Here is a 15,859-nt window from a genome sequence, read left to right as displayed (position 1 = left end):
AAATAAATAAATCCCAATCAGGATACGGCTGAAAAAAAAAGAAACCGGAACGTGAGAAAAGACAAGCATTAAAATTGGGTAGACCACATTATTGCTGTTAATTTTAATGTTGTTTAGGGCTACGAATTTATTTATAATTTGTTGCACGGGAAAGTAGTTGTGTTTTTCAGATTTTGTTACTCCGTTTAACAAAATTAAATTTCTCAAAAGCAAATATGGTTATCGAAATACATACAACTAAATTAAAAACGAATTGAACTTCAAAGATATCATATGCACACAGCAGAAAAAAATATTAAGATAAAGCTAAGCAGGAAATATCGTCTACATTTAAAGCGCAGCAGACTTGGATGCAGATTCCGGCCGTTTCTCAATCAGCCTCCGGAGATATGCAGGCTCCATAGGTCATCAATCCTGGTTTATTTTGGTTAACTAAGCATTACGTTCGCAAGTCATAAGCATGTTACAACAATTTACGATTAACTTAGAATAATAGTTAACTTTATAATTGTTAATATTCTGAAATAAGTTTTGATGACGTATGCAGCCTCCGGAGGCTGCAGCCTTTGGATTGAGAAACGGCTTTGGATCGACTTTACTTTCGGTTTCTAAATGCATGTTTACGCAGGATAAAATGGTTCATTTACGGCTGAATTGCTACTGTTTGGTTTAACATTTGTTTTTCACCGAAAAAATGAGGTAGGTCATTGTTTCACTTTGTCTAATTCTGTAGACTGTCAGAAAAAAGGTTTAAAACTGTACCTTTTGTGTCGATTGGGTGGTACCCTAAGTTTCCGTTTTGTAGCTACCTACTGTACCTTTACAGGTATTCAAAACAAAATACAATGTTTTTTGTGTACATTACTGTACCTTAATGATCTTGTGTACCAAATGTAAAATTAAAGTGGTACAAAATTGGTCCTTAAACGCACAGAATAGGTCTACTGTACCCCAATGTATGCCTACAACATTTCAATGTGTTGTCACATAAAGGTACAAAAATGAACAGTTGATGACACCACCCTCACCCTTTAGACCTTTTCTGACAATGTAGATGTTGATCGAAAGTCTGAATTATGACTAAGAAAACATTGAAAGAAAGAGGGCATAATATGAGATTAATGCAAGACTTTAGTAAAAAGACTGTGTAACTGATTAAATATATGAATTTAATAAATAGATATTACATTTTAAAACAGTTATTTCAAGGACAAACCTGCCTTTGTGGAACTGGCCGAGCTGGAATGTCACTTTACTTGGGATTTGAAAAAAGAAGACACAAACATAACAGATCTTTTAACAAGACTGGAGCAGCATCGTGACTTAAATCTTGGTGATAAGGCAGGGGACGCACACACACACAACTCTTTGGCATACGTTAAGTATCTTTTGGGTTCTAATGAAGAAGCTCTAACAAACTTGAAGAAATCTGTGGAGCTCACTAAAGATTTTTATGGGGATAACTGTGATGAAAAGCTCATTGTTACTTATGGAAATTTTGCCTGGTTACACTTTCACATGACACAGTATGATGAATGCCAAAGTTACCTGGAAAAACTGAAGGAGATCAAAGAAAAAAACCCAGCCGTCTCTACATCTGCTCCTCATCCTCAAGTGCTTGGTGAGAAGGCCTGGGCCTTGTTTAAATTTTCACGCAAATACTACAGCAGAGCTCAGGAGTGTTTTAAAAAGGCATTGGAGTTGGAGCCAGAAGACGGTCACTGGAACGCTGGTTATGCCATTGTACTATACAGAACAGAAACTAAATGTCCGGAGGATTCATCTGCCTTAAAACAACTCAGACGGGCGATAGAAACAAACCCTGATAATGATGAACTGAAGCTTCTTTTAGCTCTGAAACTCGCTGAATTTAAGCTGTTTGATGAGGCTGAGGATCTGGTGGAAAGGGCTCTTGAGATGTCTCCAGATAGTCCACATGTGATTCGATATGTGGGGAAATACCTGAGAAACTATGGACCTATAGACAGGTCTATTAGCCTGTTAAAAAGAGCATTGGATGTTTCTCCAAATTCAGCATTCATACACCATCAGTTGGCTCTTTGCTATAAAAAGATAAAAGAACAATCCAGGGAGCAGCCTGAGTGTCAAAGATTTCGTAATTTAACCATCTCACATTTTGAAAAGGCTATCACTCTAAAGAGTGGGTTTATCTATGCAATGACACAACTGGCAATTCTCTACGGTGAGGACGGACAAATCGATCGGGCTGAAGAAGTTTTTCAAACAGCCTTCTTCGCAGCTAAGCAGAAAATTGAGGGACTACAACAGCTTTACTTGTATTATGGAGAGTTCCAGCAGTACAGAAAAAGAAATCAATATCTGGCCATCAAATACTACAAGGACTGTTTACAAATGGCACCTGATACACGAGATGGAAAGAAAAGTGCTAAAAATCTAAGGAAGATTGCTGACAAGCGTTTATCTTATAACACAAATGACACAAGGGCTTTAGGGATACTAGAATTTATTGAGCAGGTTACAGGTGAGAAACAATTCACTGCAGAGGGCTGTGAGCATCTTCTGGAAACTACAAGCTAAAATGAAGCTTGGTACAAAAAAACATATTTTTGTGGTTTAAGATGTGTATTATTGGACACATAAATAGGAGCTGCTATTGTGTTTGTAGTTAGTGTGTTTCCTATTGAGTTTCCAAGTGAAAGTGTAGACTAAAGATAAGTGAAGCTCATGCTGTATAATCAAGTGTAGTCAAGTCTGCTTTTATTGTCAATTCTTCCACATATACAGTACATACATACAGAGAATTGAAATTGCATTTCTTTCAGACCCTTAGTGCATACAGATAACAGTAGAACATTTAAATACAGATAATAAAAATATAAAGTACAACTATTCAAATAAAGAAAGATAAGTAAAGCAGCAAGAAGCACATATATAATAGTGCAAACCAGTAAAGTAAACAGTGCAGATATAATGATTTGTACAGTAATGCAAAACAGCTTATTCAGAGTGCAAGCCGGTAAACAGTGCAGATGTAATCATAACATAATCATAATCCACATAATGTCACTTTTCTCTTTAAATCACTACTGGGCTGACTTTTACAATACATACCGTCAGTGGCGGCTCATGACTGCTCATCCGAGGGGCGCAAATTCAAAATAAGTGTTCAGAGTGTCATGTGTGTTCCTCGTGTTATCAAAATATGTGTTTGTTGCGTATGTAAACCATGTGCATCACGTGTTTTGTCGAGATGGGTGTCTGTTGCACACGCGTCAAAACCGTTTATGAGATTATGTGAGTATATTGCAAACGTGAGCATCTCTTTTATCATGGACCCTTTGGATGCGTCTGCAGCAGGCACTTGTTTTGACAGGACACATGATGCACATAGGATTACTCGATGCGCAGAACACATATTTTGAAATTACGAACCACACACATGATGGGCTACATAAATGTTGTGATGAACTTTGCATCGAGCGCCCTCGAAAAAAGAAGTCACCGGCCGCCACTGCATACCGTTTTAAAACAGCTTCATAAAATCATGCCTTAATATCTTTAATCACACTGTAAAAAGTTGGATCATTTATTATGTTAATCGAACTTTTCACTTTTTACAGTGCAGTCTTTAACCATAAATTAAAAAATATCTTTATCTATGCATTTGATTATAAATAACATTTTATTAATATAATATCTTTATGAATTCAGTTCTAGCTATTTTTTATTTTCACACAAATTTATATAAATAAAAAATAAATAACTTTAATAAAATGACATAAGATGACAGAAAAACAACAAGTGTTTATTCAGCATGGACAAGTGTGCTGCTTAAAAGGGACTGTAAGTAGGGTTTTAAGTGTTTTATTAATCAAAATCAATGATCAATGTCTTTATTCATAAATATGTCCTCATTGGTGTCAAATGACCTCTGCCAGTGATCTGATTTTTCTTTGTAAGCTTAGAATTTCTTCTCTTTACTTACATTAAACGGGTAAGTCCAAGGAGGTCTCCATGTCGTTCCGCCGTATTGATAAACTATAATAGCAGAGAGGGACAAAAAGCACTAGCCTACCAACGCGTTTCCACAACATGTTTTCATTCAGAACACGTGAACCAGCTGCAACAGACAAGGAGATCAGTGAGTACACAACGGCTACCATAGTTGCAACATGCATTTGGAAAAGCGAGGCGCTAGAGAGCACTATTCGTTTGGATGCAAAATACAATTTCACCACTAGATGGGGGTAAATCATACTTTTTGTCCCTTTAAGATGAAAACTGGTTGTTTAAAAATATGTCATCAAGAGAATAAGATGGTCAGACAGAATTTCACATACATCTTTTTAAAAAGAGTTAAAGTGATGCATAATACAGTAGTGCAGTATATAATGTGTTCAATGTGGACTTCTACCTTAATAACATAAACAAACATAAGTGTTTACTTTTTACATTGTTAAATGTTTAAAGGACATGTGTTAGATTTACACAAATTTACATTTTTTCGAATGTCACAAATGTTTGATGAATATACTATTGTTATAATCTGTAATTTTATAGTGTCACTTTTAAAAAATCTGGGTTATGTTCAACAATTTGGGTTGTAATTTAACTGGTTTGTTTTCTATTGTTGGCTGAAATTTCAAAATGTTCTTGGTTATTTTAGTCCAACGTCTGGGTTTGTCCCTTTTTGACCTAATCCTGGGTTGAAAATAGCTCAGAAATGTTTAAAGTGATACATGACTTGCATAATGTTTGAAAGTAACTAATGAAAGTGTTATAAATATATTTTTGCTTATCAGTTGTTTGTAAGGTGATAAGTCTTTGTTGTTTGGTGCAGCATGTCAGAGTAACTAAAATACTGCCTTGGACAAAAGATTCATCAAAGGGACTTATGTCATGTATTTCTGATGTTTTTATATTTTGTTGTAATCCTTAATGCCTGCTTGAGCATATACATGTGGTTTTTTTATACATAAAAGGGATAGTTCTCCCAAAAATGTAATGACAGAATTTTCATTTTTACGTGAACTATACATGCACTCCAACTATGCGTATACTGTAAACATACACTCTTAAAACAAACGGTGCTAAATAACACTAAAAGAGGTTCTTGGCTTAAAGAGGAACCTTTTTAGTGCTATATAGCATCTATGGAGCACCTATGAAGAACCATACAGGGGTCATATAGCACCCCTGTAGCACCACATATGGTTCTACATAGCACCTTGTGGTTATTCACAGGTGCTACACAGGTACTTCATCTGTGCTATTGGCACTTAAAAGTGGTTCCTCTATGGTTACGAACCAAGAACCACTTTTGGTGCTATGTAGCACAGTTTGTTTTTAGAGTGTATTGAGCAGATGGAAACAAACCACGGCTGATGGCCGTGACTATAATTTGCAGTGCACATTCAATAAGAAACAGAACAAACTAATACAATAATAAAATAAAATGTTTTAAGATTGGAGATGTATTGAATTTGTTAGGCTATTGCAAATGAAACTCACTATACTGTTTTCCATTATGTGCCAGTTTAGCTTTCTTTTTGCTTTCTATACACTTGTTTCTCTATCAGCACTGACCTCTGCTAATGTGACAAATGACTTATGGGTGGGTACTCCATGTACCTTATTTTGTGAATATCCAGAACGCTTCTGAAATGAATGCAATCACAAAGTCATTTGTATTTTGACATCCAGTGTTATTAACAACATTGTTTCAAAGATATTAAATAGAAAATCACGTTAATGTTAAACAAGCCTTTGTATGAGTAAACCTGAAAACTGTTCAATAAAGTTTTTAAGCCATGTACTGTAACTGTATAAGAGAACAATAATAATAGACTGAAATTAAATGATTCTGAAATGAATTTAAATGGGGTTTGCACAGCAAGTTTATGTAAAATTTAATTCAGTGTAGGCTGTAATGTCATGTCACACACATTAGACACAAATCATGTAAAAGCTAATAGAGAGGCTAAAATGAAAAGCAAATCAAATAGCGAAAAGAATAAGGAGAACCATCGGGAAAATGAAAACAGAAATGTAAACGGAAATGCCCTTTGAAATGCCTAATTTAAACCTGGTATTTGTAGTTCAATTTATGAATCCAGTTATTTATTTCTCTTTTTAAATCGCTTTTTGAAATACATTTTGAAATTCCATTATTGAATTAAGAATTTATAAATGCAATTTAAAATGATGAACGTATTGAGTGTTTTATGTTGTTTTTGTAAATTGTTATATTAATTTGAACTATTTATTAATGGATTAATATTTCATTTCTACATTATTTTTATAATCTCACTTTTTATTGTCTGATAAAATGTTACATAATGATTTTTTTGTAACTTTGTCTATTTATTTATAGATTAATTAATGAATTTTTAAACAAATCTATTAATTGCTATTTTTATTGTCCAGGTAGGTATTAAATATTGAAGTTCTTTATTACATTTTGCATGACTCTTGTGGTCCTCCATACAAAGTTAACCTTTGGCCGTAATCAAAAGATGGTGCAAAAAAACAGCACATAACCAAGTTGACAGCATCATGCTTTGTGGCTATTTTTCTTCAGCTGGAACTGGTGCTTTATTTGGGGTGAATGGAATAATGAAAAGCTCCAAATACCAAGATCAAGGTTTTGCAAAAGCCCAGCCAGAGTCCAGATTTAAAACCCATTTGAAAATCTGTTGGGGTGATCCGAAGAGGACTATGCAGAAGACGCCCAACCAATTTGACAAATTGTGAATGCTTTTGTCAGGAAGAATGGCAAAATATTGAATGATGGACACTTACTCATTAAGACTGCATGCTGTGATCAAATCTAAAGGCACTTTAACTAAGTATTAGTTTAGGTGTGTGCACACTTATGCAACTACATTATTTTAGGTTACTTCCCCACCCCTAAAAGATTTCAGTTTGTTTTTTAATGGCGTTGTACAAGTTAGTTCACATTAAAGGTGGGAAAAGTTATGAAATGATTTATCTTGGTCTGCAATTTTATCAGGGCCGTGTACGTGTAGACTTGTTATATCCACTTTATATACCTCTCTAACCTACCTGGAGACGTATGTGAGAAATGAATGTCAAAGATGAATAGCTTGGCATGATTTTTTTGTTATCTAAGTGTAAACTGAAACTTAGGAGGAAGCCACCCTTTAGTTAAACATGAAAACATTTCACAACAGCTTTTAAGATGTGTGCTGTTCTGTGCTTGTTTAAAAATGGAGTAAAAGAGCCTCTCTCTCTCTCTCTCTCTCTCTCTCTCTCTCTCTCTCTCTCTCTCTCTCTCTCTCTCTCTCTCTCTCTCTCTCTCTCTCTCTCTCTCTCTCTCTCTCTCTCTCTCTCTCTCTCTCTCTGAAACTGATTTCAGTTTCCATTCTAAGTTTGACCCTCATATCTCGCCTCCCCTCCTATAGGAGAGCATATAAAGCAGTACCCAGACCATCTTCATCATCATTTATGATTCAGATATTCAAGATGAGGTGAGTATTTGGCTACAATTTAGTTCAATAATGTAATTTAAAAGCTGAAAGTTTAAGATTTCAACTTCTTGCAAAATATATTCTTATTGACAATGACAAACTTCCGATTGTAAAAGAGAGCTGGCTATCATAAACATGTTTTTGTGGGAGCTTGTTTATTGAATATCACCAAACATATTTTAAGAATGTAGATATATCCAATAATATTTCTTTGCATCCCTTCCTCTATTTATTTCCACATTTAGTTGCAGTTACTATTATGTATAAACATTATTACAGTTAATTATTAGAATATTAATAACGATAAAAATAATAAATTATAAATAAATCCCATTTGTTTACTTGATCCATCAGTATGGATCGTGAAATAGTTTTGAGAACAAAACTTCACCAGCTGGAATGTCACTTCACTTGGGCTCTGACAAAAGCTGACATAGATCTACCTAAAGTTCTCAACAGCCTGGAAGAACAGCTTAAGTTGGATCTTGGAAAAAACAAAGCACTTGCACGTGCTTACAGTGCTTTAGCATATGTTAAATTTCTTGAAGGGTTTCAGGAAGAAGCACTTAACAATCTGATGACATCCGTCAAGCTCTACATAGAATACCATGAGGAGGAAATCCACAAAACTCTCATTGTCACCTATGGGAACCTTGCCTGGTTAAACTACCACATGAAGAACTATACAGAGTGTGAAAGTTACCTGCAGAAACTACAGATGATAAATGAAAGATATGCAACTGAGGCTGCATCTGTTTCAGTGGTGCTTGGTGAGAAGGGATGGACCTTTCTTAGGTTATCTTACAAATATTACGAGCGAGCCAAAGAATGTTTCAAGAAGGGTTTGGAGCTGGAACCAGAAGATAGTGAGTGCAACGCTGGCTATGCCATTGCTCTGTTTCGGACAGAGATTGAGGACTTCACTATTAAGAATTCACCCACAATCAAGCAATTGAGACGGGCCATCGATACAAATCCTGATGATGATGTTCTCAATGTCCTTTTAGCAATGCGACTGGTTATATACAAGAAATATGATGAAGCTGGAATCTTAGTAGAGAAAGCTTTAGAAAGATCTCCAGATCATCCACACGTCATGCGATATGTTGGGAAATTCTTTAGGATAAAAGGATGTTTTGACAGGTCTATTGCTCTGTTGAGCAAAGCCCTTGAGCAGTCACCTAATTCAAGTGTCATACATCATCAGTTAGCTTTCTGCTATAAGATAAAGAAAATCCAACTGCTGCAAGAGGGAAATCACCACACTGAAACATCACAGGTTCAACAGATTCGTGATCAGATCATCTACCATTTAGAAAAGGCTACCACCCATGCACCCTACTTCATTACTGCAATGAGTGATCTTGCACTGCATTATGGTGAACGGCGTGAAATTTCACGTGCTGAAGAGTTGTTTCAGAAGGCGTTCCAAACAGCCAAAGAGAAAAATTATGATCTATACCTGGTCAGTTTTTACTACGCTGAATTCCAGTTGCACTGCAAAAGATGTGAAGCTTTAGCTATCGAGCACTATATGCAATGCCTGAAGTTGTGCCCAGATTCACCTGAAGGGAAGAGAAGTTATTACAGATTGAAAAAGATTGCAGAGAAACGTATTCGTAAAAACACCCAGGATGGTGAAGCTTATGCTATACTAGGATTGCTTCACAAAGAAAAAGGAAAGAATCGTCAAGCCATTGAGTGCTATGAGAAAGCTCTGAGTTATGTAGATAATGATGAGTACCTCAGAAATCTTTGTGACATCAAGATGTCCATACAGTAAAGTTACATTCAGTACAATCATACAGTGAAGACATGTTTATGTCATCATTGCCTTTTATTGTGTTACATTGCCCTTTAATTACTTTAATGCACCAAATTTATGATTCTTTGTACTTTTAGATGAATGCATTAATTTTTGATGATTATTATTGTTAGTGTTCTGTCTTCTCTATTTTATTTTTAAAAATATATAAATATATATATGTCAGAATATAGCCGACCTTCCTGTTTATATATAATATAAACCTCATACATTTATCTTGTTTAGTAGTTGCACACCTTTCTATATAAAGCACTCTGTATTTGTAAAATAATATACTGAATTTATATAATGTTTATAAAACATGGAATTTTGTGTATTAATTATTTGTTGTAAATGAATTATTAAAATTCACAATTAAATGGAATTGAAAAACTGTAATTTTTTTTGGAATATTGCGGTATTTTTGACAAATTACTTATTTGTGAACTTCATTATTTTGTTCAAATTCATGTGCCCATATAATCTTTGATAAAAAATGTAAATCTCCTTACTTCCTCGAAATGATCTCTGTTTACTTCCAGTCATATGGTATGTGTTATGGATGTCAGCGTCAATGCCCCTGGTTGTCAAAACACTCATTCACCCAAAAACTAACATAGACTGCGTTTACATGCAGCCAATAACCCGTTCAAATCCGGAATATTAGCAATAACCCGGTCGCGCACGTCCATGTAAACACCGGCAAAAACCCGAATATGCTAATATTCCTGTTTTTAAAATCCCGAATATTACCCCTGGGTTACCTCTTTTCTAGCCCGAAATTTTGGTCATGTAAACGCGCATCGGGATATCCCCATCAAAAGGAACATTGATTTGTGTTCTGCGCATGTTCTATTCGCAAGGAATCTTGGTCTTTTGAGTAGAGGAACTTCTTGTATACACTTTTAGAGCGAGGAGGAAACCAATTGCAACAACCGCGCTTTGCACGAAAACTAATATATTGCTATGCCCTTCTTGTTTTTCCACATCATACATGTATAATAAAGTTCAAATAGGTTGTCAATAGTTATGAGAGTAACTTGGTTTTTTTTGTGAATTTGAATTCAAAATGTAATACTATGCTATTCATATTTCGTTAAATACAGTGAATGTGTGAAAAAAGTGAAAGATGACAGAATAACTGCATAGCGTCGTCTGCATAGATGCAGTTTCTAAGATTAAAATTACTTTAATTTAACTGATCCACACAAATACAAAGCGGCATAATATAACTGATTGCTTACCAGCATTAAAACCACTTAAAATAAAAACCTTAGGTTTTTTCTTTGTATGCAGCGTCCGCTCTGTGGATTAGGATGTTGCAATAACCGCGGTGGGTTTATTATTAACTGACTGAATACTTGACTCTTACCTGACATTTAGATATGAAAGTTTACCATCAACAGTACCTGCGCGAAACATTAAACATTGATGATTATCTGCCGACTCTGTTTCTGCACGTCCTCAGTCCGCTTAATTAACGGCTTTTCGTTCTATCCGCGTGAGCTAAACATTTTTGTTCTGTACTTTTTTACTTGCATGTATTTCTACATATTTTCGGCCAAGTAACACTCAGGATATAATGTATAGATAGCATAAAAGCTTGTTCTGAAAGGATGACAATTATAAAAACGATCTTTCCAGCTTAATTTAGCCAAAATAATGATTTATTCGTTTTCATACTTTATATATGTTAATTTATCTACTAAAATATTATTGAAAATGCCATAAATAAATATTCATTGCCTTCTGTAAGCTATTGCATTCGTTTTGTACATTTATAGGTGCATAAATACTGTCTAATTTAAATTTCTTTAAGACGTGGTTGTTCTCTATTTACCGATGCTCTGTAAATTTGCACTTAAAAACCTTCTTGTTAGAAAATTGTTGTTCAATTAATTTTTTTTTCAGAAATATATTTAGCTGAAGGCTAGTATATAGCTTGTTAATCTTTTTATCAAAAAAAGGAAAGACATGTAACTTAGCCTACCCTGCTTCTACATCGGTGCAGCTTGTTCTGGATTTAAATAATACTTTTATTTTAGTAAATGAAGGCAGTAAAACCGCAAAGCGCACTAGTGAGCGCACGCAAAATCACCGCATTTACCTTTCAATCACAGTTTACATCGAGATATTGCCAATTCCATTTATACAGGGGTAACTCTCTCTGCTCACGCATGTAAACGGGTTATTCCGAATGTTTCAGAAACCCGAAACCCGACCTTAACTCGACCATAACCCGAATATTGACAGCATGTAAACGTAGTCATAGACTTCAAACCCCATAATGCCTTGTGCACCACGGATTACCCGTCATCTGTCCCGTATTATCAGGCCTACAGTCCTGCCCAAGAATATTGGGACCCTTGGTAAATATTTTAAATAAAAAATCAAAAGGATTAACAATGCAGATACATTTTCACAGCCTTATTTGATTATATTTACCAAGTGTGCCAATATTCTTGGGTACGGCTGTATATAACCTGGGACACACACACACACACACACACACACACACACACACACACACATTTTTGGTGAAATCAAATCAATTCTTGATGGATGAATTCAAGTCCAGCCCTATAGGGGAGACCGGGGTTGGTTGTCACAATTTTTACTCATGCATGAATTGCTCATCTTCAAAAAATCTTTCAGCAGTAATTCCTACATGAAATGAAACTTTGGAGTCTTGGCTTTAAACGTGTATACTTTTTACTTTTCTAATGTATTGTAACAGGAAGTAATTAACCATCAAAGACACTCTGACACAATGTGACAACCAACCCCATCACAGGGTTGGTTGTCACGGGGTATGGGGTTGGTTGTCCCTATAGAGGTTCAATAGGATTTCAGTGATAAATTGGGATCTGAAAAGATAATGTGTAACTTTTTAGTTTTTTAAGATAGAAACGGCAAATAAGTTTTAATATGAATTCACCCCTATGATAGTTGTCATCAATGCCCATTATCTTTAAACAATGGGATTAAAGTGGGTGATCAGTTACTTGAATAGGCTTTATGCCCAGCTACACCACGAACCCCAGCCAGCTCATCGTTCCCTGCCTGCCACCACCGGACAAACTGATTAATCCAGGTGTGTCCGATTATTGTTGTTGTGACTACTGAGGTCAGGCACACCTGGACTAATCAGCCCGTCCAACAATGGCAGACAGGAAACAAGAAGCTGACTGAAGTTCAGGAAGTAGTGCAGCTGGGCATAAAGCCTATTGTCTACTGTGTTGAGAAATAAAATGAAATAATTTTTAGTGTTAAAACCTCTTTATTTAATGCTTTATTTAATTTTAACAGCAAACAAAAACAGACAAACAGTCTTAAAAGGTCTACATGTCCAATATTCTTATGTGACAACCAACCCCGCAAGCTATGTGACAACCATCCCCAACTGACTTCTTGACAAACATGCTAAGCTAGCTGCCAGACGGCTTTAACTTGATAGCTAAAAGATGATTCAAAATAAAGCTACTACTTTTAGCTTTTTAATGGATGTTTTGTTTTTGAATGACTAATATCCTACAAGCTCTCAACACAAAAACAACACCAACATGAAAATTTACTCTGACCCATAAAAATAAAAAATTGTCTCCTAACCTCAATGTTTTGTGTCTGCTCAGCAAAATTTCAAGTGCAAATGAGTAAGCTATTAAAGGCTAACAAATTGATATCAAAATTGTACCACAGTGCCATGTAGTATGTCTGGAATAAGCAGTGTGACAACCAACCCGTGAGACAACCAGCCCCGGTCTCCCCTACATTTTAGAAGCTGCTTCACTCGGATATACATCACCCTGAATCTCAACTTCCATTTCATGGGAACTTTAAACATCCTCATGTGTATGAAAAGCTTGTTAGATAAATGTGTCTTAACTATTACATTAAATGAGAGACTCATTTTTTTATATAAAAAAAATGCTATTATGCTATTTAACATAACTGCAAATAAAATTACAGAAAAGAAAGTTAAACTTAAATATCATAAGAGCTATTAAAATTTAAAGCTGAAATACTGTTGTATCGTGTTCATATAAATATAAATGGTGCAGATATTTTTTATTTCTTAATATAAAATAACTTATAAAAAAACCTTCAAAGGTCGTGTGTACCTCTAGACGATATCCATTGCTTCCCCACAAGACCCTTTGTACTTATAATAAAAAATATTTACTCCTCTATGCACAAAATTACTGTCTGTTTGTCAGGCAGAAAATAAGGTTTGGTTTTGTCTTAATTGCTCCACTTTGATTGAGCTAACATCATAAACTTTATAGTAAACTAGTAAATGTATTGAAATTATCAGTACATACTTATTGTTTACAAAAGGGGCAACTCCCATGTTTCCTATACAAATGTATCTAAACTAATGTAGCCCTATTTTTATTTAATCCAGTTGTACAGAGGATAACTCTCCTAATACGGAACTGGCCGAGCTGGAAGCTCACTTTACTCGGGATGAATGACTGAATAACAGAGACAAATATCACAGATCATTTGACTATACTGGATCAGCACCGTGACTTGAGGCAGGGACCGCACACACACACACACACACACACACACACAACTCTTTGTCATACGTCAAGCAGGGCTGGATTGTGGGTCCCTAGGCAAGATCATGAGGATGGACCTCAATGGTAACACTGTAATTCTGTATTTATTTTTGTCAGTGAATTGTCATGTGTGGATTACTCAGATCTGATCTAATATTAAATATTTGTGAGGCAGGGCTCAATGCAAGTGGTTAATTTTTTTTTTAAACCATTACGTGTGTTAAACCATTGTGTGTGTCTTTTAAATATTGCATTTGTGCTCTAGTACCAGGCCTTCTTTTCTGTGTTGAAATTTTAGAGTTATACTGGATGCATTGTTTTTTTTTTACAAATAATAAAAAAGATTTTTGCATTTTTCATTGATTTTCAGCTGGGGTCATTTTGACCCCCAGCCTCTTTTGTAAAAAAATTACACATCTTCAAAATGACCAAATCTGAATTTTGACAGAAGATGTAGAAAGAAACAAAATTTTATTCAACTGAGATGAAGGAAAACATTTTATTTTAACAAAAGAAAAGTAGAATTCATTTGAATTCGTATCATGTGAAGATGTTACCAGCAGAAAATCGGTACATTCCAGCATGACCTTTTTCTACTGAAAAGTAAGATGGACGAAGTGCTCCACACTCACATTAACAGTATTGTCTGAAAAATATTCAAACACTCAAAGCCTGCTGTGACTGCACCCTTAAGGTGCAAGAGTAACGCATCTTGACCCTGTTTCCTTAAACCACCTCAAGTTTGATAAGAAAATGCAAAACATATGAGACAATTCCTGTTTATCTGATTTCGTCTACCTGGCATGATGTAATGCCTCGGCATGGCAACATCCAAAAACTGTTCATCCTCCTTCTGACCATCTGAACTGAAAGCTGTTTTGGTGCTGCTTTTTTAAGACTACTGTAAAAATACACTTACAGTGTCTGACATCTTTGCATACAAAACACAAACAAAACAAAACAAAACACTGAGACATAAAACATGTTTGAAAAAAAGGTTTAGCTAGCACATGGCAATGCCCCAACAAATGTTTTACAATAATGTAATACACAGTAATTGTCAGCTGAATGGAGATCAGCTGAATGGATTCCAAAACGGTAAGAATCCAATGTTTAACTCTAGGGGAGCTGAAATATGAGCATATTTAAAAAAAAAAGTTGAATGTCCCTTTAAGTGGTAATGCTACAGTAGCCTAATGTAAAAGCCCTGTTTTTGCTTTTGATTTTCAGATCATTTATGAAACTTTATTCTTACTTCAGAAGACAAATCCATGAGCACAGGGCATTGCGCACGCACACACAAGGTTAGAGTTTTATAGTTTTTTCAAGAAAACCTTTAAAACTTTTTTTGTGTTTTGATGTAGCTGACAATTGATGACTCAATTGAATGAACCGTGCATAACCGGGAGGTACACTGTAAAAAAATTCCGTAGAAATTTGCAGCTGGGTTGCCGGTAACTTACCGTAGATTTTAATTTGTTATTTACTGGCAACATTTTGTTCAAAGTTAAATGAACATTAAACATTTACAAGTCTTTGTCTTTACAGAATAAAACTAGAAAAACAACATCAAGCAAAACATTCTGGGAAACAAAATCTGAAGCAAAAAACTGAAAAAGGTTGATAATGATTTGATTCTGGTTCCCAGAATGCTTTGCATGAGGCTGTTGTTGTATAGTTTTATTCTGTAAAGATAAAGACTTGTTAATATTGAAAATTTATTTAACTTTGAACAAACTCTTGCCAGTAGAGAATATAATCACTTCAGAAGATTAAGTCATTAACAGACGTCATGGAGGCTGTGTGAGGTTAACTTACATACTCTGAAATGCTATTTGAATACAGAGCCTGATAATGTAAACCAAATCTTGAACCAAATCTCCAAAATGAAAATCTCGTTATCTAAAAACTTTTGCATAAAGGCTGTTGCGTCATCATTATTACCGGTAATGTAGGATATAAAAGTGGAGATTAAAGTAGTGTAAACAGTTTGATCTTCAGTCCTGACTATTGATGCA

At 35.1% G+C, this 15,859-nt stretch overlaps 2 protein-coding genes across 2 annotated transcripts; both read left to right on the top strand.

Annotated features, from left to right (window-relative positions):
• Positions 1-572: 572 nt before the first annotated feature.
• Positions 573-4,323, top strand: LOC129421314 (interferon-induced protein with tetratricopeptide repeats 5-like). The gene is made up of 2 exons (XM_055176734.2): positions 573-699; positions 1,200-4,323. Exons 1-2 carry the CDS (start codon positions 695-697, stop codon positions 2,557-2,559), a joined length of 1,365 nt encoding a protein of 454 aa, XP_055032709.2. The 5' UTR covers positions 573-694; the 3' UTR covers positions 2,560-4,323.
• Positions 619-9,587, top strand: LOC129421313 (interferon-induced protein with tetratricopeptide repeats 5-like). Its single transcript, XM_073866794.1, has 3 exons — positions 619-699; positions 7,407-7,472; positions 7,827-9,587. The coding sequence occupies exons 1-3, from the start codon at positions 695-697 to the stop codon at positions 9,253-9,255; spliced, it is 1,500 nt and encodes a 499-aa protein (XP_073722895.1). The 5' UTR covers positions 619-694; the 3' UTR covers positions 9,256-9,587.
• The last annotated feature ends 6,272 nt before the right edge of the window (positions 9,588-15,859 follow it).

This window comes from Misgurnus anguillicaudatus, chromosome 4, assembly GCF_027580225.2.
Source record: "Misgurnus anguillicaudatus chromosome 4, ASM2758022v2, whole genome shotgun sequence".
NCBI classification, from domain to species: domain Eukaryota; kingdom Metazoa; phylum Chordata; class Actinopteri; order Cypriniformes; family Cobitidae; genus Misgurnus; species Misgurnus anguillicaudatus.
Note: the sequence above shows the minus strand (reverse complement) of the source record. Positions and strands in the feature narration are given on the sequence as shown.